The sequence below is a fragment of the Stegostoma tigrinum genome, chromosome 19 (genome assembly GCF_030684315.1).
Source record: "Stegostoma tigrinum isolate sSteTig4 chromosome 19, sSteTig4.hap1, whole genome shotgun sequence".
NCBI lineage: Eukaryota > Metazoa > Chordata > Chondrichthyes > Orectolobiformes > Stegostomatidae > Stegostoma > Stegostoma tigrinum.
In genome coordinates, this window is record NC_081372.1 from 61609462 (window position 1) to 61632146 (window position 22685).

Sequence of the window (22685 nt, forward strand, 5' to 3'; positions counted from 1 at the left end):
ACAGAGGGTGGTAGTGGATGGAAAGTATTCAGCCTGGAGCTCAGTGACCAGTAGTGTTCTGCAGAGATCTGTTCTGGGAGCTCTGCTCTTTGTGATCTTTATAAATGACTTGGGATGCAGATTTGGAAGGGTGGGCTAGTAAGTTTGCCGATGACTTGGAAGTTGGTGGAGTTGTGTATATTGTGGACGGCTTGTTGCAACAGGACATTGACAGGATGCAGAGCTGGACAAAGAAGTGGCAGATGGAATTCAACCTGGAAAAATGTGAAGTGATTCATTTTGGAAGGTTGAATTTGAATGCAGGATTCTTGGCAGTGTAAAGGAACAGAGGGATCAGGGGGTCCATGTCCGTAGATCCCTCAAAGTTGCCACCCGTGTTGACGGGATTGATAAGGTGTAGGGTGAGTTGGCTTTCATTGGCAGGAGAATTGAGTTTAAGAAACACACAAGGTTGTGCTGCAGCTGTATAAAACCCTAGTCAGACCACAATTAGAATATTATGTTCAGTTCTGGTCACCTCATTATAGGAAGGATGTGGAAGTTTTTGAGAGGGTGCAGAGAAGATTTTCCAGGATGCTACCTGGACTGGAGGGCAGGTTTTATGAGAAAAAGCTTTTCTCATTGAAGAGAAGAAAGATGAGAGGTGACTTGTTAGAGGCGTACAGGATGATGAGAGGCATAGATAGAGTGGATAGCCCGAGACTTTTTCCCAGGGTGGAAAAGACTATCATGAGGGGGCATAATTTGAAGGTAATTGGAGGAAGGTATATGGGAGATGTCAGAGGTAGGTTCTTCACACAGAGAGTGGTGGGCAAGTGGAATGCGCTGCCAGCAGTGATAGTGGAGTCAGATACTTTAGAGACTTTAAGCGACTCTTGGATAGGCACATGGATGATAGTAAAATGAAGGGTATGCAGGTTAGGTTGATCTTAGAGGAGGATACTAGGTTGGTACAACGTCATGAGCTGAGGGGCCTGTACTATGCTGTACACTTATATGTTCAACCATGTCTCAGTGATTGCAGTAGTATCGCATTTCTGTGTACTGATTGACGCTTTAAGCTCATCTGCCTTACCAGTTAAGCTCCTTGCATTCAAAATGATATGATTTAACTTCCCTGGTCTCTCATGTGCCTTATTATACCAACGTCTTATCTGCCTGCTAGGCTCTCCTAGTAAGATTGTAATTCATCTTTTCTATGTGAGATTGGATCTTGCCCTGACTTTACAGCGATTATACGCTCCATCTCCCTGCCATATCCCCAACAACACAAGCAAACATTCCACCAAGAATATTTGACCCATTTTGGTTCAAGTGCAAACCTGTCCACCTGTTCCAAAAGCTCTCTGAATGATACAAAAATCAAAAGCACTTCCACTTGCACCATCTCTTTCTTGTACCACATGTTACATGTGATGTATCTCCCTATTCCTGTATTCAGGAGCATGAGCTATGCTAAGTAATCAGGAGATTATGACCTTAATAGTCATCCTCTTTAATTACTACCTAACTCTCTCAATTTCTGTCCAGGGACTTTTTTTTTGCCTGTGTTGTTGGTACCACCATGTACCACGACTGCTGGCTGTTCACCCTCACCACCTTCAGAATGTCCTGCACCTCTCCTGAAACATACCTGACCTTGGCATCAGGGAAGCGATGTACCATTTGAGAGTCTTGTTTGCGGCCAAAGCACCACCTGTTAGTACCCGTTACAGTTGAGTCCCCTTTCACAAATTGTCAGTCTTCCTTTCAATTTCCTCCTCAGTTGTTTAGCAGAGCCAACTGTGGTGCCGTAAACTTGGCTCTTGCTGCTTTCCTCTGAAGATGTCATCCTGCCTAAAGTGTCCCAACACAGTCTTATTTACTTGAAATTGGGTTGGCCGCAGGGAACTCATGCACCACCTGGCACTACCTGGTTTTCTTGCTGGGTTTCCTGCTGATCACCAATTGTTTTTCTGCTTTGTGTATCCATTACTTGTGGTGTGACCAGCATGCTAAATGCGCTATCCACAATGTTTTCAGCCTCATGGATGCTCCAGAGTGAGTTCAGCTGCACTTCAAGGTGCTCTGCGCAGTCAGTCAGTAGCTGCAGATGATCACACTTCCTGCATATGTAGTCACCACGGACCTTAGCAGTATCCCTGATTTCCCACGTATTGCAGGAAGAGCATTTCACAGTACTGAATTGTCTTGACATTGTGATTGTTACGAACTACAACTAATCAACCAGGAATAAATTGCTGAAACCTACCAACTACTTGCCAAATCAAAACACTCTCCCTCGCTCTTCAACCTCTCCTCCCACCCCTGCCATTTCCAGCAAACTGCTAACCACAAGAATATAGACTTTATATTCTGTCTCCTCAGCACTACCCTCTCAGCCCCTACAGCTGGCTCCTAAACAGCAGCCCACTTGCTCTGCATCACATTTTGAATGCTGACATCGTTACAAGAGATTTGCCACTGGATTCAGTGAAGTTTGCTGTTCATTGGTCAGCAAAGAAATGGTGGGCCAGAGTGCCTGTTTCTATGCTGTGTGAACCTTTGACTATCAAGGCAAAAGAGTACATATTAATTTGATGAACTGTATGAAGTACAGAGGATGAGAGGGACATTGATGTACATGTGCCTAGATCCTTGAAGGCAGTAGAATAGGAAAATAAGATGGTTAAGAAGTCATTTTTGATTCTTGCCTTTATTGAAAACAACAGCAGGGAAGTTGTGATGTAGCTGTATATAATGTTAGTTAGGTCAGAGCTGGAGTGCCATGTGCTGTTACTGGTCGCTACACCAGGAAGAGTTGTAGTTGAACTGGAGAGGGTGGCAAAGAGATTCACCAGGATGTTAAGGGGAAGCAATGGCCTCGTAGCCTAGTAGTCGATAGATGATTAACTCTATAAACTCAGCTAACATTCTTGGGACCTGTGTTCAAATCTTAAAATGGTATATGGTCGAATTTGAATAGAATAAACAAGGTCTGGAATTAAGAATCTACTGATGATGATAAAACAATTGCAAATTGTTATATAAAGAAAATCTGGTTGATTAATGTTCCCCTGGGAAAGAAATCTGCAGTCCTGTTCTGATCTATGTGTGACTCCAGACGCACAGCAATGTGTGGACTCTCAACTGCTTTTTGAAACTGTCTAGCAAGCTGATTAGTTTAAAGGTAACTAGGAAAAGGCTATAAATGCTGGCCAGCCAGCAACGCCCATGTCCCAATGAATTAAAATCAAAAAAGGTTATGAAGAGAGACTAAATTGGCTGAGGTTGTTTTCCTTAAAGAGAAGGCTGAGGGAGGATGTGATTGAGATTTACAGAGTTCTGAGGGGTGTACACATGGAGCATAGCTTTAAGATAAAGAGCAAGTGGTTTATGGAGATTTGAGGAAATACTTTTTCATCCAGAGGTTATCGGCATCTGGCTCTCTGTGCCTGAAAGGATAGTAGAAGTGGGAGCCCTGAAGACATTTAAGAAATATGTAGAAGAGCACTTGAAAGTTTACTAGGCTGCGGGCCAAGGGCTGGGAAATGGGTTTAGGATTGATGGATGTTCGATGATTGGTGTGGATGTGATTGGCATTCTTCCATGCTTTAAAACTTTGATTCTATGATGAACAAAGTTCAAATGACAAGTCTAAAGGCTTTGTGTTTTAATGTGCGGAGCATTCCTGATAAGGTAGATTAATTAGCATCACAGATCGATAACTTGATTATGATATAGTTGAGATTATGGAGACATGGCTACAATGTCACCATGGATTTGATCTAAACATCTAGGTATTTGTTCTTTAGAAAGTGCAGGCAAAAGGGGAATTAAAGTGGAGTAGCTTTGTTAGTGATGGAGTAAAAATCAATGCTACGGTGTTTAAGAATTTTGCCTCAGAAAGTTATGATTTTGTATTTGTACCAGTGGCAATAGGAAACACCAAGGGACTGTTTATAAATTTTTGTTTATTTATGTGATGAGAGCGTCACTGGTTAGCATTTATTGAATTCATGTTCTGCCATCTGCCGCGGCAGGATTCGACAGCATTTTCAAACTTGTGTACCCAGAACATTAGATAACACAGCAGACCACGCACCATGGCCATTGCAGAACGCAGAGGGTGGTGGGGAATGGAAGATGTTTTGGGTGGTGGGGTCTGATTGGAGTTGGCGAAAATATTTGAGGATAGTATGTTGGATACGGAGCCCTTCTGCATGGTTCATTCCCTTTGCCACTCCTTAGTTTGCGCCACTTTGCACCAACCACTCCAACATCCCTCCCCATACTTTATCCTGTACCCGTAAAAGACGCACGACCTGCCCATGTACCAGCTCCCTCATCTCAGCCCAGGGCTCTAAATTGTCCTTGTGGGTGATGCAGAGCTTCACCTGCAAGCCCTCCAACCTAGTCTACTGCATTCGGTGCTCCCAATGTGATCTTCTCTACAACAGTGCAACCAAACATAGACTAGGTGACTGTTTCGCTGAGCATGCTTGCCTGGCCCGTAATGGCCAGCCTGAACTCCTGGTCACCACCCATTTCAACTCCCAACTCACCCCGCCTCACCCCCGTCATGTCCGTCCTCAGCCACCTCCAGTGTTGCAGTGAATCAGCGCAAATTTGAGGAACAACACCGTATCTTCCATCTGGGCACCCTGTAGTCCAGAGGACTGAACATTGAGTTCTCTAATTTCAAATAACCTTCCCATTCATCCCCCAGCTCCCTTTCCAGTCCCACCTCCTACCTTCCATTCCATTTACTGACCCTTCCAGCTACCAACAGGATTCATTTCTCCCATCAACCAACCAGGTCGTACCTACTACTGGTGTCTGCCCATCACCACCATTCTGCTAGCCACCAACACCCCTGCATTTTTATCTACATATAGGTTGAGCAAATGAAACTCAATTGTATTGTGAGGAGGATGATCTGGAGTGTAAGAGAATCTGAGTGAGTGAGAGATGTAACCCGAGTATTTAAAAATGGCAGGAAAGAAAAAAACATAGGAACACAGAAAATAGGAACATTTAGCCCTTTGAGTCTGCTCTGCCATTCTTCATGATCATGGCCGAATTCTCCCATTCAGTAGCCTAATCATGTTCTCTTCCCATAACCTTTGATCTCATTTGCCCCAACTGCTGTACCTAGTCGCCTCTTAAAAACATTCAGTGTTTTGCTCTCAACTATTTCCTGTGGCACAGTCTCACCACTTGCTGAGTGAAGAAATGTCTCCTCATCTCTGTCCTAAATTGTCTATCTTGAATCCTCATACTGTGACACCTGGTTCTGACCACACCCACATTCTTCCTACATCTATCCTGTCCAGTCCTGTCCGAATTTTATAAGTCTCAATGAGATCCCCCTCCCATTTGTCTGAACACAGGCGAAAACAATCCCAACCGAGTCAACCTCTCCTCATACGTCAGATCTGTCCTCTCTGGAATCAGCCTGGTAGACCTTCGCTGCACTCCCTCGAGAGCAACAGCATCTTTCCTAAGAAAAGGAGATCAAAATTGCGCACAATATTCAAGGCATGGAGTCACCAAGACCCTGTACAACTGTAATGACACATCCATGCTCCTGTACTCGAAATCTCCCTCAATGAGGGCCAACAGACCATTTGCCTCCTTGTTAGAGAATTTCTTCTAATACGCAAATAACTGGACTGCAGCTGTCAGACTTTGAGGTAAAGAGAACTTTTTATTTGTAATATCATGGATAGTCAACACAAAAGTTAGATACCGAAGACTCTGCAGCAATGCAGAGTTGCAGGATATTTAGAAAGAGAGACAAACAAGTCAAATCGATAGATAACCGTGATTTCATAGAATCATTTTGTTGCATTTTGTTCCTTTGTCCAAATCATTAATATATATTGTGTATTGCTGGGGTCCCAGCATTGAACCCTATGCTACCCCAGTAGTCACTGCCTGCTAATTTGAAAAGGACCCATTAATTCCTACTCTTTGTTCCTTGTCTGCCAATCAGTTTACCCATCTCAGTATACTTCCCCAATCCCGTGCACCTTAATCTTACACATTAATCTCTTATGTGGGATTTTGTCAAACACTGTCTGAAAGTCCAAATATACTACATCAACTGGCTTCCCCTTGTCAACTCTACTAGTTTTATCTTCATAGAATTCCAATAGATTTGCCAAGCATGTTTTCCCATTCATAAATCCGTGCTGACTCTGTCCGATACTGCCACTGCTTTCTCAATGCTCTGCTATAAAATCCTTGACAGTGGATTTGAGAATTTCCCCTATTACCGATGTTAGGCTCACCATTCTATAGTTCCCTGTTTTCTCTCTACCTCCCTTTTTGAATATTGGAGTGACATTAGCCACCCTCTAGTCTGAAGGGACTGTTCCAGAGTTTATAGAATCCTGGAAGATGACCATCAATGCATCCACTATTTCTAGAACTACTTCCGTAAATTCTCTGGGATGTAGATTATCAGGTCCCGGTGATTTATTGATCTTCAATCCCAACAATTTTCCCCGCAACATTTCTCAACTAATATTGAGCTCCCTCAGTTCTTCCCTCTCACTGAACCTTGCATCCTCCAATGATTCTGGTATCTGATTTGTGCCCTCATTTGTGAAAACAGAACTAAAGTATGTACTCAGTTCCTGAGCCATTTTTTTTGTCCCGTATTATACATTTTCTCACTTTTATCTGTAGGGGACTTAAATTTTTCCTTCTTCAATCTCTTTCTTTAACAAGCCAATAGAAACACTTAGTGACAGTCTTTATGTTCCCAGCAAGCTTACTTTCATACTCTGTCTTCCCCATCTTAATCAATCCCTTGATCCTTCTTTTCTGAATTCTAAACTGTTCCCATTATTCAGATTTATTATTTTTCTTGGCCAATTTGTGCACTTCTTCCTTGGATTGGATACTGTCTCTTATTTCCTTTGCAAGCCATGGATTGGCCCTCTTAGCTATTTTGCTTTTGCGACAGACAGGAATAAGCAGTTGTTGCAGTTCTACCAAGCATTCCTTCAGTGTCTGCCGTTGCCTATCTCCTGTCATGCCTTTAAGCAACTCTCCCTAATCAATCAAGGGCAACAATGCCTCTTATCCTCGTAGTTTCCTTTATTAAGATTTAGAATCTTTGTCTCCAAATCAACACCCTCCCTCTCCACCTTGATTTAAAAAAAAAAGTTCTGTCATGTTATGGTGGCTCTTCCCCAAGTGATCTAGCACAGCTAGATTGGCAGTGATACCCTTCTCATTACACAACACCCAGTCTAAGATGGCCTGCTGTCTTGCTAGCTCCTCCACATTTCGTCAAGAAAACCATCTCACATACATTCCAGAAATTCCTTCTCTATGGCATTGTAGCTAATTTGATTTGCCTGGTCTATGTGCAGATCAAAATCACCCATGATCACTGCTATTCCCTTATTACATGCATCTCTAATTTCCTGTTTAATGCCATTCTCGACATCACTGTAGTTTAGGGGTTTATATTAATGTTTTTTGCTTATGGACGAGTTAGCCTGATACCAGTAGTGGGGAAAATGATAGAGTATTTCATGAAGGACGTGACAACAGAACACTTGGGAAAATACGGAAACAGGTTTGGACATCTCCAGTATAGGTTTATGAATTTCAGTCATGCTTAACTGATCGATTGGTGTTTTTTAATGATGTAACTAATAAAATATTTCAGGATCAACCAGTGTACATGTTTTATCTGGATTTTCAAAAGGCTGTTGATAAGGTATCTCATAAGTGTTATTGGGTAAAATTAAAGCACTTGAGATTGGAAGATTTAAAATGGCATTGTTGTCTTCACCCTCTGAATCCTTGACACAAGAATTGACTCCATCAAGGACAGTGCAACTGAGATAGGGTCACACATCCCTAAACATTCACTCCCTCCACCAGTGATGCTCAGTAGCAGCATTGCAGAAATTCACCAAAACTCCTGAGACAATGCCTTCCAAACCCACAGCTAATACTATCGAGAAGAACAAAAGCAGCAAATACATGGGGACACCTCCAATTGAAAGTTCCCCTCCAAGACACCCTGACTTGGAAGTTTTTTTTTCTTTCTTCATTCATGGGATGAGGGTGTCACTGATTAGGCAACTTCTATTGCCCATTCCTAATTGCCCAGAGGCAGTAAAAAGTTAACCACTTTGCCGTCGGTCTGGAGTCACATATATGCTAGACCAGGTCAGGATGGCAGTTTCTTTCCCTAAAGGATGTTAGTGAACTAGATGGGTTTTTCCAGCAATCAACAGTGGATTTGCGGTCATCATTAGATTCTTAATTCCAGATATTTTAATGAATTCAAATTCTACCATGTGCCGTGGTGGGATACAAACCCAGGATCCACAGAACACTATCTGGTCTCTGGATTAAAGGTCCAGCAATAATATCATTGGGACATTCTGTATTGCTGTTCCTTCACTGACACTGGAAGCAAATCCTAAAATTCACTCCCTCTGGGCATTGTAGGTCTTCCTACAGCACATGAACTGCCGTGGTTCAAGAAGGCAGCTCACCACAACCTTCTCAAGGGCAACTAGAGATGGGCAATAAATGCTGGCCCAACCAGTGATGCCCATGTCCCATCAGTGAATTAAAAAAAGTAATTAAACAACTAATACAAATTATTCAAGTGATGCACAGAGAGATCCGCCTTAGTTAGCAGGTTGAAACAAAACTCTGAAGTATATGGAAGCATATTCTGCTGGTGTATCATTATCCACATTCCAACATTCTTCCATACACAACGAACAGCTGCCCCTCCTCTGTCATAGGTTAATGTGTTAAAGTCTCCTTCAACCAGCAAGAGAGTAAACAATTCTCTTCCTTGTCAGTGGTTGTCCTGCAAAGTCTTTTTCTCCAAGGCCATCTTAGAATGTTTTCATTAACATTGTCTGTTGTTGAGGCAGGTGCCATCAGAGATCTGCTGACCTAGCCTCTGAGTTTCTTTTTGCGTAGAAGCATCATTTATTCCTTGCAATATAAATCTGAACTTACCTCAAACAGCATGTATTGAGAATTGGTTGATACTCAGAAACAGAGACTGGGAATAAATGGGGCTTTTTCTGGTAGGCAGATGGTGACCAGTGGGCATACAAAGATTAATGTTTGGGCCCCAGCTATTTATAATATAGCTAAGTTATTTCCAAGTTTGCTGACAACACAGACTAGGTATTATTGTGAGTTGTGAGGAGGATGCAAGGAGGTTTCAAAGTGATTCAGTCAAGTTGAGTGAATGGACAAACCCATAGCAGATGGGGCACAATATGGCTGAATGTTAAGTTATACACTCAGTGTGAAAACAGAAAGAAGGTATTATTTAAATAGTGTTATTTTGTGAAATGTGGATGTACGAAGGGGTTCTGGCTGTTATTGTACACCAGTCAATGTAAATAGACAGGGAGATGCAGCATGCAATATGAATGGCCAATGGTATATTGGCCTTAATTGCAAGGGGATTTAAGTTCAGAAGCTGAGGTTCGCTGTCTGTCTGACTGCAGTTGGCAAGTTGTATCCAGTCAAGGAAGATCAAGCCAGTGAATCTGGTATTTTCTGAGGCAACTGAAAGAAGCTGAGAATTCTCTTGACTCCTTTGCAACTCACAGATGAAAATGTGGACCCTGTCTCTGTTTCTGAAGTTTTATTTCTTGAGTAATCTCTTGAATTTTACTCATTTAAATTTATTGTTCTTTGCTAAACAGTAAAAGATGAGAAGAGATTGTTAGCTGTGGACATGAATACTCCCTTCAGAATTGGGAACATTGAAGGAAACCAGATACAGATATTCTTTGATTTGACTCTGGACATCTTTAATACTGTTCGAAAAGTTTATGGTTCTACAAAATTCAAGGTATGTTCCACTGCTATTGACAATTAGTAATTTTACAAAGAAGACTTGTTTAAATTCTTTGAGGTCCTTGATGTTTATAAAGGTTTGTTTTGGTCACATGGGGCTGGATTTTCAAAGCAGAAGACTTCATGGACCTCTGAAAATGGCAGATGTGACTCAGATTCGGAAACCCTGAAGCTACTTCTGACAGATACCATGTTTGCAAAATGGCATGACTCTCACATGAGTGAAGCCAGAACTTAGAAGGGCTGTCTGAACTTTGTGTTGAGCATACACAGACCTCATGTTCAGTGTAGAAGCAAGCCCCAGTATGGAAGTTACAACTTCTTAGTGGAGGAGTGGATTGGAAGGCAGATACTGGAAAGGTGCAGAAGTTGTAGGGTTGCAGCCATGGGTGACTTGAACTTGCCACATATTGATTGGAAACGTTTTAGTTGTAATAGTTTAGATGGAATGGATTTTGTCCAGTGCATTCAGGAGAGATTCCTGACACCGTATGCAGATAGACCAACACAAGGAGAGGCCTCTTTGGATTTGGTACTTGGCAATTAACCGGTCTCCGCGTTAGACCTGTTGGTAGGAGAGCATTTTGGTCGTAGCAATCATAACTCTGTTACTTTTACAATAGCCATGGAAAAGGATAGGTACATATAGCAGGATAAGGTTTACAATTGGAGGAAGGGTAATTACTAATCTGTTAGGCAAGAACTGGGTAACATAAAATCGGAACAGATGCTGTCAGGGAAGAGCACTATAGTAATGTGGAGATTGTTAAATGAATGCATACTGCGTGTGTTTGATATGTTTGTCCCTAGCAGATAGGGAAGATGCAGTCGAGTGAGGGAGCGTTGGTTCTGAAGAGAGGTCGAAGGACTAGTTCAGAGGAAGAAGGATGGTTATATAGGGTTTAGGAAACAAGGTTTGGAAAAGGCTCTAGAGGGATACAAGTTATCCAGGAAGGAGCTGAAGAAATGGCTTAGGAGAACTGTAAGGGGGCATGAGAAAACCTTGGCAGATAGGATCAAGCAAAGTATGATACAGGCTGGTAGGCTAGAGGAAGTGGATGTTATTAAGGAAGATGTACTAGGAATTTTGAGGAACTTGAAGATAGGTAAGCCCCCCAGGCCTGATGGGATTTATCCAAGGATTCTATGGGAAGCAAGGGAAGAGATCGCAGGGACTTTGGCAATGACCTTTTCGTCCTCACTATCCATGGGTATAGTGCTGGAAGATTGGAGAGTGGCAAGCATCATTCCCTTGTTCAAAAAAGGGAATAATAACCCCAGAAATTACAGACCAGTTACTCTTACATCAGTGGTGGGCAAATTATTGGAAAGGGTTGTGAGAGAAAGGATTTACACCTCACAAACCTTATTGAATTCTTTGAAGAGGTGACCAAACACGTGGATGAGGGTAGAGCAGTGGATGTGGTATACATGGATTTAAGTAAGGCGTTTGATACAGTTTCCCATGATAGACTCATGGAGAAAGTAAGGAGGCATGGGATAGGGGATAATGTGGCAGATTGGATTGAGAATTGGCTGACCCTTAGAAGACAAAGGGTGGTAGTGGATGGAAAATATTCAACATGGTACTCAGTTACGTGTGGCGTACCACAAGGATCTATTCTGGGTCCTCTTCTATTTGTGATCTTTGTAAATGATTTGGATGAAGGAGTGGAAGGGTGGATTAGTAAGTTCGTGGATGAGATGAAGGTGGGTTGAGTTGTGGATAGTGCGGACAGCTGTTCTAGGTTACAAAGGGATATTGATAGGTTACAGAGCTGGGCTGAGAAGTGGCAGATGGCATTTAATCCTGAAAAGTGCGAGGTGATTCACTTTGGAAGGACAAATTTGAAAGCAGAATACAGGTTAACGGAAGATTCTTGGCATTGTGGAGGAGCAGAAGGATCTTGAAGCTCATGTCCACAGTTCCCTGAAAGCTGCCACCCAGGTGGATAGAGTTGTTAAGAAGGCATATGGTGTGTTAGCTTTCATTAATAGAGAGATTGAGTTCAAGAGCCGTGAAGTTATGCTCCAGCTATACAAAAGCCTGGTTCGGCCTCATCTGGACTATTGTGACCTGTTCTGGTCGCCTCATTACAAGAAAGATATGCAAGTGTTGGAAAAGGTGCAAAGGAGTTTTACCAGGATGTTGCCTGGAATGGAGGGAAGGCCTTACGAGGAATGGATGAGGGAGCTAGGACTTTTCTCTTTAGAATGATGAAGGGTGAGAGATGACTTGATAGGGGTGTACAAAATGATCAGAGGTATAAGAATAGTAGACAACCAGAGACTTTTTCCTCAGGTAGAGGTTGCTGTTACAAGGGGGCATAGTTTTAAAGTGAGTGGAGGTAGATGTAGGGGAAACGTCAGAGTTATGTTCTTAACTCTGAGAGTGATAGGGGCGTGGAATGCATTGCCAGAGAGGATAGTGGAGTCGGCCTCATTAGGGGCATTTAATCGGCTATTGGATAGGCGTATGGATGATAGTATAAGGTAGGGGTGGAGGTTAGATAGACCTTAGGTTTAGAGTAAAAGTTTGGCACAACATCGTGGGCCAAAGGGCCCGTACTCTGCTGTACTGTTCTGTGTTCTGTGTTCTGTGTCACAGAGTGTGGAGCTGGAGGAGCACAGCAGACAAGGTGGATCAGTGGAGCAGAAAAGTTGATGTTTCGATGGGTCCTGACCAGAAACGTCAGCTTTCCTGCTCCTCTGATGGTGTGTGGTCTGCTGTGTTTCTCCAGCTCCACACTGTGTTATTCTCTGACTCCAACATCAGCAGTTCCTACTGTACCTGAATTATTTGATGTAGATGTATCATATCCTTGGGTAGGTGATGTCTGTTCAAATGTCATGCTGTGAAGTCATTTCCAATTTCAGCCTTTTAAACATTAGGAAAATAGGCTATCTGTACTGGTGAAAGTTGCAAAATATGAAAAAAAATCTTTTCCAGAAATTAGGATAGCTGCTTGTTGACATCTCCTTATGTATTATCACTATGGGCTGAATTTGATGTTTTTGGTTAAGATGGATTTGGGCCAAGATATTTGGAGTGTTTCTCTTTGTGAAGCCAGTAGATTAACATACTTGCATGCGGACTCTTGTTTTCAACTTCCTTTCTTTCTCCCCCTTCCAACTTTGCCTATTAACTTACTAATTCTATGCCGGTGTCAGCTGTATCCCTAAGTGTTTTGCAAGCCCTGTTATATTTCCATACAGTTCTTCCTTGGTTCATGCACTGGTGCCAAGTTACTTCAAAGCCTTCCAAAAGGCACTAGCAAAATTCCTTCACATAACTCAGTTCTGGCTGTGTTCATATGCAATTCTTCCTGCTTGTCCCAGGAATCTGAAACCCTCCCTCCTGTACCATCTTTCCAGGCATGACTGAAAGAGAGCTGATAGGTTCTGATTCCATCTTAGTTTGGAAAACATGACTCATCCTATTTTCCAGCCACTCATTCCCAATTTTGTAAATGTAGCCCCTTAACCTGACATTTTGATCTCTGAAACTCTATTCATGCTGTCGTTGTGGCCGCTACCTCATGATGAAAACCCAAGGTTGGAACAGAGGCAGCTGAATGCCATGGCGGACCAGATTTCCACATCCTGTCATTAGGCCCTCAAGCCCTCATAACTTAATCAGCTAGAGAGAATGGATTGGGCCCATATCAAATGGAGTTAAAAGTCGACAGCGAAATTGGTATCTGAACAAAGGCTGCCTGTAGAGAAAAGATAGTCATTGCACAGTGTGGTGAGAAACAATTGAGTAATTTTGAGGGTCACTGATATTTTTAGGTTCACTTTATTGCGAATCCAATGATGATGAGCCTGTTTTGGTTTGGCTTGATGTCCCTGTATGGCAACAATAGACCAGCTACATTCCCGAGTTGGAGAAAAGCAAACGAATCCTAAATTGCCACAAAGATTATAGAGATTAAGATGAAGAAAAAAAATGCATGATTATGACATGTCGGGTGGACTGCACAATCCAGAACCAGACTGAATATTGATAGTTCAGAGAAATGAAGAAGCATGTAAAAGACACCATATGGAAAGAGACTAGCATTTAATGTAATGGGGAAATTAAAAGTATTCTGTAGGGATATCATTGTAAAACATTGGTGAAAGGTGGAGTGGGACATTGGCTCTGATGTCTCTTGCATGTTGCATGCAGCATGTTCCATGGCAATAAGTTCTGGTTTTGGAAGTTGGTGTCACACAGGACCACGTGGAAGAAAACAAAATTAGAGATTATGCTGATGGAGGCTGGGGAACATGGCTGTGGTATTAATGTACACTTCCTTACCAAGGAACAAAATGCTGAATAGGCAATGCCGAAGGAAGAGGACATTTAAAAACTTGAAGAGTTTACAGTTGATAAGAACGAATTATTGGATAAGCTGTCAGTATTTAGAGTTCGATAAAATACCAGAAAGAGTGGAAATTACTAAGGCAGTAGTCACAATTTTTCAGTCTTGGACTCAGGAATGGTGCCAAAGCACTGCATATTGCAAATGTTGCACCTGTGTTCAAAGAACCATAAAGATAAGCTCTGGAACTACAGACCAACCTGTTTAACCTCAGATTTGGGGAAGCTTCTAGAAGGCATAATTATGGACAAAATTAATAATCACTTGAGCAAATGCGGGTTACTTAAGCCAAGACAGTTTTGTTGAGAGAAAATTGTATTCAGCTAACTTTCTGGAGATTTTTGATGAGGTAATAGAGTGTATTTGAGGAGGAGAAATTTTTAGAAAGGACCTAGTGACAGGATAAAGAGAATATCAGAAATGCATAATTTGGCCTTTACATATTGTAAGAGGCATGCAACTGAGATCTGGAGAATCAAATCAGCAGTTGGGCACCGATTGACATTGGAAGCATAGAAACGCTACAGACTAGGAAGAGACCATTTAGCCTATTGTGTCTGTGGTGGCCAGATAAACAAGGCCCATTGTAATGCCAATTTCTAATACCAGACCCATAGCCTTGCTGGTTACCGCACTTAAGGTGCTGATTCAGTTTCCTTTTAAATAAGTTGAGGATTTCTTCCTCAACTACCAAACCAAGCAGCAAATGCCAGATGTGAACCACCTCTATGTGGACACATTCTACCTTTAATGTTGAATCTGCCACATGTGGTAATTGACATCTTTGTTAGGGCAAATAGGCCTTCCCTGTCCACTCTGTCCAAACCCTTCATTGTTGTGTGCAACTCAATTAAATAACCCCTCAGCATTCTCTGATATAAGGAAAACAGCTTTACTCTATCCAACATATCCTCAGGGCTGCAATTTTCTAGCTGGCAACATTCTTGTAAGTCTCCTTTGTGTTCTTACTGGACCAATTATGTCCTAACATATAACAGTTGTTGCTTAACTAGCTTCCTGTACAGTTCCAACATTAAATCTGTTTTTATATTCAGTGCTTGCCAATGAAGGAAAGTTTCCCATGTTCCTTCTTTATCGCTTTATTGATTTGATCTACCTGTCCTACAAGCACCTGTGGACCTACACTCCAAAATTTCTTACTTCCTATACACCCTCCCCTCCTATTGTGTAGTTCCTTGTTTTGGTTTTCCTTCTCAAATGCATACCTCACAATTCTCTGAGTTGAATTACATTTTGACAATTTTCCACTAAATCAACCAAAGCATTGTTATTATTCTGGAATTGATAGCTATCCTTCTCACCACCAAATACAGAGCAAATTTTTCTGTTGTCTGCAAATGTTCCCAATGATGCTTTCTGTATTTAGTTCTAAGTCATTAGTATATCCTCCAAGCAACAAGGTACTTAAGCTGAGTTTTGTGGAACAACACTGAAAACCCCTTTGCTTTTGCAAAAATATGTATTGAATATAGTTGTCTGTCACTGACTAATTTTGATTCAAACTCACCACATTCCCCGTATCCCATAGGATTTCTCTTTTCTGACCAATTTAAGTGCTTTACTGAAATCTATGCAGACAACATCTTCTGCATGACCTTCATCGTTCCTCCTGGCTATTTTCCCAAACACAAGAATTAAGTTAATATGATACAATTTTCCCTTTACAAAATAATGTTGATGATCACTGATTGATAAGTGCCTTTATAAGTAACATTTACTCCTATCATTCAGTGTTGATTGTAATATTTTGCCCAAATCTGAGGCCAGACTGACAGCCCAACAATTATTTTTCCTGTCCCTTTTTGAATGATGTTATACCAACCTCAACCCCTTTTGTATCTTGCCTGGATTTAATGTGAGTTGGAAACTGATCATCAGAACATCTGCTGTGTCCTCCCAGTTTCCATTAACAGTGTAGGATACAATCTACCCAGTCTGGTGATATAACTGCATTCAAGGAGGTCAGTCCCTCCAGTTTGCTGTCAGTGTCGTTATATTGTTTTGTGAGATTTGTTTACTGAAGCTGAATATGTGGTATAGTTTAACTTTTCAAGTGACGTTACAACAACAATTCTGTCCTGCATCTTGAAAGTTTCTCAGTTGGTAAATTGAAGAACCATCAAAATCCATTGCAGTATTCAGACTACAAACTAGATCAGTCATTAGTATAAGAATACAGATGTATTGTTGAAATATATCATTGCTTTAGGAAACAGGGTTGTTTTATTTCATTACAGGAACTATCAATGAAAGACAGGATCTCGGAAGTGAAAACAGCAGTCCATGTGATATTTGATGGTAGCAATTCACAGGTAATGTGTTCCACACAGTCCATTTTCAGTACAGTGGTAATCTTAAATTGAAATTTTAATTTTCATCTTTATATATGTTAGAAATCCAGTTGAGTTGGGACAGCGATTGAGTACAATAGTGTGCAGGAACTGCACCTCATCACTTTTCTTTTGGTAGACCCTCAGAATCAAAAGGACTTGCTTTCATTCTGGTTCAGTGGGTTTTAAGATAGCTGATAAATTCAGTGCACAATCTGGAGACAGTGTCACATGGGCAAGTGGTGATTGGAGGAGTAGGTAGATGAGTTACGTGCATTTTCTGCGGTGACTCAACCTTGCTGGTAGACATTGCCCATAAAGCCTTTCGTTAACTTGGAGACAGTAAGGACTGCAGGTGCTGGAAGCTAGAGTCAATAAATATGGAGTTGAAAAAGGACAGCAGGCCAGATAGCATCGGGAGCCAGAAAGTCAACGTTTTGGGCTGAAATCCTTCATCAGGGAAGAATTGTCACACCTTAAAGGAGCAGTGTTGATACTGCTATAGAGTCATAGGGTAGAGTCATAGAGTAATACAGAATGGAAACTTTGGCTCTTTAGGCCCAAACTAGTCCATGCTGACCATAGTGCCCATTCAGCAAGTTCCAATTGCCCACGTTTGGTCTGTACCCTTTTAAACCCTTCTCATCCATCTACTTATCCAAATGTTTTTTAAATGTTGCTATTGTATACTTGCCTCAATCAGTTTTTCTAGTGGCCTGTTCCATATACACACCACTCTTTTTGTGTGAATAAGTCACCCCTCAGGTCCTAGTTAAATCTATCCCCTCTCGCCATAACTCTGTGCCCTCTAGTTTTCAGTTCCCCATCCTGGGAAAAGGACTATATGTATTCATCCTATCTATGCCTCTTGTGATTTTATGCACCTCAGTAAGGTCACACCGATTCTCCCTATGTTCTGAGGAATAAAGTCTTATCTTGGCCAACCTCTCCCTAAAACTTAGGCCCACTAGCTCTGGCAACATCCTCGTAAATCTTCTTGGCACACTTTCCAGTTTAACTATGTCTTTCCTATAACAGGGTGACCAGAACTGCTCACAGTACTCCAAATGCAGCCTCACGAATGACTTTTACAATGGTAACGTAACATCCCAACTCCTATTCTGAAAGTTTCGACTGATGAAGGCCAGCACGCCTAATATCTTCCTCGCCACTCTGTCCACCTGTGAAACCGCTTTCAATGAACTATGTACTTTTACTTCTAGGTCCCTGTGTTCCACGACACTCCTCAGAACCTTAGCATTTACTGTATAAGTCCTACCTTGCTTTAACTTTACAAAGTACAACACCTCACACTTACCTGTATTGAATTGCATTTGCCAATTCTCAGCCCACTTCCCCATCTGATCAAGATCCCTCTAATTTTTGATAACTTTTTTGCTATCAGTGATATCTCCTAATTTTGTATTATCTGCAACCTTACTAATCATGCCTTGTACATTCGCATCCAGATCATTTATGTAAGTCACAAATAACAAAGTTTGAGCATCAACCCGTGGCAACCACTAGCCACAGGCCTCCAGCCTGAGAAACAACCGTCAACCATCACTCTCTGCTTCCTACCATCGAGCTAATTTTGAATCTAATGAGCGCTAGCTCTCCCTGGATCCCATGCAACCTAACTTTCATGACGAGCCTGTCACTGCCTCATCTATCCTGTTGGTCACCTCTTTGAAAAACTGTAAAAAAAATTTGTCCAACATGACTTGCTGTACACAAATCTATGCTGTCCCTAATCAGATCTTGACTATCCAAATATTGGTTGATCCTGTTCCTCACTATCCTCTCCAATAACTTGCCAACCACTGATGTCAGGCTCACTGGCCTGTAGTTCCCTGACTTGTCTGCTACCTTTCTTACACAATGGAATAGCATTAACACCGTTGCAGTCTTCTGGAACTTCACCAATGCCTAAAGATGAAGAAAAATTCTCTGAATTGACCTCTGTAATTTCTTCCCTAGTCTTCCACAACATCCGAGGATGGACTTAGTCCGGCCCAGGGTATTTATCTACTTTAATGCGCTTTAAGACTGCACACACCACCTCTCTGGTAATGTTTAAGCAGTCCAAAAGATCCCCGCTTGTTTCCCTTATTTCCTCAGCATCCCTGATTCTCTCCTCAGTAAACACAGAGGAGAAATACTCATTAAAAATCTCCCCCCATCTCCTGTGGCTTTACACTTAGAAGGGCATGCTGATCTTTAAGGGGACCTATTATCTCGCTAGTCACCCTTTTACTCTTAATATAGAGTATTTTTGGGATTATCTTTAATGTTATCTGCCAGATCTATCTCATAACCTCGTTTTGCTCTTTTGATTTTCCTCTTGCGAGTACTCCTATACTTTTTCTAGCCAGCTAGGGAATCACTTACTGAAGCAGCCTGTGTTAAAGACACGAAGATGTGGGCAGCATTCAAGCTTGGGTTCATATGTGGTATGTAACACATGTGCTACACAAGGCAGTCTCCAGCAAGGAAAGGATCTCACATTTGTTCCTTGGCAACTCCATGGCTGAAACGCCTGTTATCAACATGGGGATTGTCATTGAGCAGAAGCTGAACTGCACCCGCCATATAAAACTGGCCTTTTTTTGGGAAGAGGGCTCCAGAATAGGCACTTCCCTTTGTACAAGGGGGCATAGCTACAAATTGAGGGGTGATAGATTTAAGACAGATGTCAGAGGCAGGTTCTTTACTCAGAGAGTTATAAGAGCGTGGAATGCCCTGCCTGCCAATGTAGTTAACTCAGCCACATTAGGGGCATTTAAACAGTCCTTGGATAAGCATATGGATGATGATGGGATAGTGTAGGGGGAGGGGCTTATATTAGTTCACAGGTCGGCGCAACATCGAGGGCCGAAGGGCCTGTTCTGCGCTGTATTGTTCTATGTTCTATGTTCTAATGTATGCTGCTGCCTTTTTCCTGACCAGAGTCTCAACATCTTTTGTCAGCCAGGGATCCCTAAACCTGCCAGCTATTCCCTTTGTCTCACAGGGACATACTGTCCCTGGACTCTCGATATCATATTTTTAAAAGCCTCCCATTTGCCAGCTGTTCCTTTTCCTTCAAACTGAGTCACTCAATCATCCTCTACTAGATCCTGCCTAATGGCTGCAAAATTGGCCGTGCTCCAGTTTAGCACCTTACCTTGTGGACCTGTCCTGTCTTTTTCCATAACTATGTTAAAAGTAAGAGTGTTATGGTCACTGGACCCAAAGTGCTATCGTTTTGACACTTCAGTCACTTGCCCGATCTCGTTTCCGAAGAGGAAGTCTAGTGTTGCTCCCTCCTGAGTAGGGCATCTACATATTGATTTAGACTCTGGGTGGTCCAGTCAATACAGGGGAAATTAAAATCTCCAACTAATACTGCTCTATTATTCCTACAGGTATCTGCAATCTCTCTACACATCTGCTCCTTTTGTATCTGCTGGCTATTTGTGAGTCGATAATACAGTCCCAGTAGAGTGACCATCCCCTTCTACTTTCTAAGTTTTAACCATATGGCCTCATTTGATGACCCCTTAAGAATACCCTCTCTCAGCACTGTTGTTATGCCTTATCTAAAGGGCAACACCCCCTCCTCGCTTACTTGTACTTCTATCATGCCTGTAGCTTCTATATTCTGGAACATTGAGCTGCCAGTCCTGCCCTTCTCTCAGCCATGTTTCTGTTATGGCTATAGTATTCCAGTCCCCAGAGCCAATCCATGCTCTGAGCTCATCTGCCTCACCAGTAAGGCCTCGTGCATTGAAACAAATTCACCCACCATTGCCGATGCAACTCCGCCCACAGCCGACACCGATGTCATTCTGCCCACTGCCTCCACAGCCAGCGGCTCCAGAGGAGACAGCAGCACCCAACCCTGCCAAGTCTTCACCATCCCGCCAGACCTCCCTCTTACTGAGGGCGAATGGTCAGTCCTCAGTAAAGGGCTCATCTTTGTCCCCCTCCACGCACACATCAACCAGTACCAGTCACATTTGGACATACAGCAGTTTTTCTTCGGCCTCCGCCTCCACGCTTACCTCTTCAACCATGAGCCTAACCCTCCCTCTACTGACAACTTCTCCCACCTCCAACACACCCCCTCCTCCTGGACACAACCCCAAGGCCTCCTACCCTCCCTTGACCTCTTCACACTAACTGCCATCGTGACATCAATCGCCTCAACTTCTCCACCCCTCTCACCCACTCCATCCTCTCCCCCGCAGAACATGCAGCCCTCAGCTACCTCCGCTCCAATCCCAACTTTACCATGAAACCTGCACACAAGGAAGGCGCAGTTGTAGTATGGCGCACTGACCTCTACATCGCCGAGGCCAGGCGTCAACTCTCCGATACCTCCTCCAACCGCCCCCTTGATCATGACCCACCCCCCCCGACCACCAAACCATCGTCTCCCAAACCATCCACAACCTCATCACTTCAGGTGAGCTCCCACCCACTGTCTCCAAGCTCACTATTCCCCAACCCTGCACCACCCTCTTCTCTCTCTCCTTCCCAAAGTTCACAAACCTGACTGCCCTGGTTGACCAATTGTCTCTGCCTGCTCCTGCCCACCGAACTTATGTCCACCTATCTGGACTCCATTTTCTCCCCCTTGGTCCAGGAACTCCCTACCTTCGTTCGTGACACCACCCATGCCCTACACCTCCTCCAGAAGTTCCAATTCGCCGGTCCCCAACACCTCATCTTTACCATGGACATCCAGTCCCTATACACATGCATTACCAATGCAGATGGCCTAAAGGCCCTTCCCTTCTTCTTGCCCTGCAGGCCCGACCAGTCCCCCTCCACTGACACCCTCATTCGCTTAGCCAAACTCGTCCTCACCCTCAACAACTTCTCTTTCAATTCCTCCCACTTCCTACAGACAAAGGGGTAGCCGTAGGTACCAGCAAGGGCCCAAGCTATGCCTGCCTCTTCCGTACCTACACTGGCCCTAAACCGCACCCATTTCTCTGTTACATTGATGACTGTATTGGCGCCACCTTGTGCTCGCATGAGGAGCTCGAACAGTTCATCCACTTCACCAACATCTTCCACGCCAACCTCAAGTTCACCTGGACCATCTGTAATACCTCTCTCTCCTTCCTGGACCTCTCTGTCTCCATCTCCGGCAACCACCTAGAAACCGTTATCCCTTTTAAGCCCACCAACTCCCACAGCTACCAAGAATACACCTCCTCCCACCCACCTTCATGCAAAAATGCCATCCCTTATTCCCAATTCCTTCGCCTCTGCCATATCTCCTCCCGAGATGAGGCATTCCACTCCTGTAGATCTCAAATGACCTCGTTTTTCAAGGACTGCAGCTCCCCCACCTCCCCCCCACCTCTGTGGTCTAGAATGCCCTCAACCGTGTCTCCTGCATTTGCTGCAACTCATCCCTCACACCCCCTTCCTGCTATAACAACCAAAACAGAACGTCTCTCATCCTAATGTACCACCCCACCAAACTCTGGATCCAAGTCATCATCCTCCGACACATCCGCCATCTGCAATCCGACCCCACCACCAAAGACATTTTTCCGTTCCCACTTTTATCTGCTCTCCGGAGGGACCACTCTCTCTATGCACTACACAACCATCACCCGCCCCCTCCAGCCCCACCTCACCTGGCACTTTTCCCTGCAAGCGCAGGAAGTGCTACACATGCCCCCATACCTCCCCCCTCACCCGCATCCCAGGCCCCAAGAACACTTTCCACATGAAGCTGATGTTCACCTGCTAATATGGTATACTTCATCAGTTCCCGTATTGGCCTTCTTTACATCTGGGAAACCAAGCGGAGGCTTGGAGACCGCATTGTGGAACACTTATGCCCAGTTTGCACTAAACAACTGCACCTTCCAGTTGTGAACCATTTCAACTCCCCTTCCCGTTCCGCAGATGACATGTGCATCCTGGGCTATCTGCAGCGCGACAACGATGCTGCCCGAAGGTTGCAGGAACAGCAACTCCTATTCCTCTTGGGAACCCTGCAGCTCAATCGTATCAATGTGGATTTCACAAGCTTCAAAATCTCCCCTCCGCCTACTGCATCCCAAAACCAGCACAACTTGTCCCCGCCTCCCTAACCTATTCTTCTTCCCAC

At 43.3% G+C, this 22685-nt stretch overlaps 1 protein-coding gene across 1 annotated transcript in view; it reads left to right on the forward strand.

Annotated features, from left to right (window-relative positions):
- The window catches only part of sycp2l (synaptonemal complex protein 2-like), a 374186-nt gene that overhangs the window by 191850 nt on the left and 159651 nt on the right, over positions 1–22685 (forward strand). The window contains exons 14-15 of the mRNA XM_059652659.1: positions 9696–9844; positions 16475–16549. Coding sequence (XP_059508642.1) covers positions 9696–9844; positions 16475–16549 — 224 coding nt within the window. The remainder of the gene's footprint in view (positions 1–9695; positions 9845–16474; positions 16550–22685) is intronic.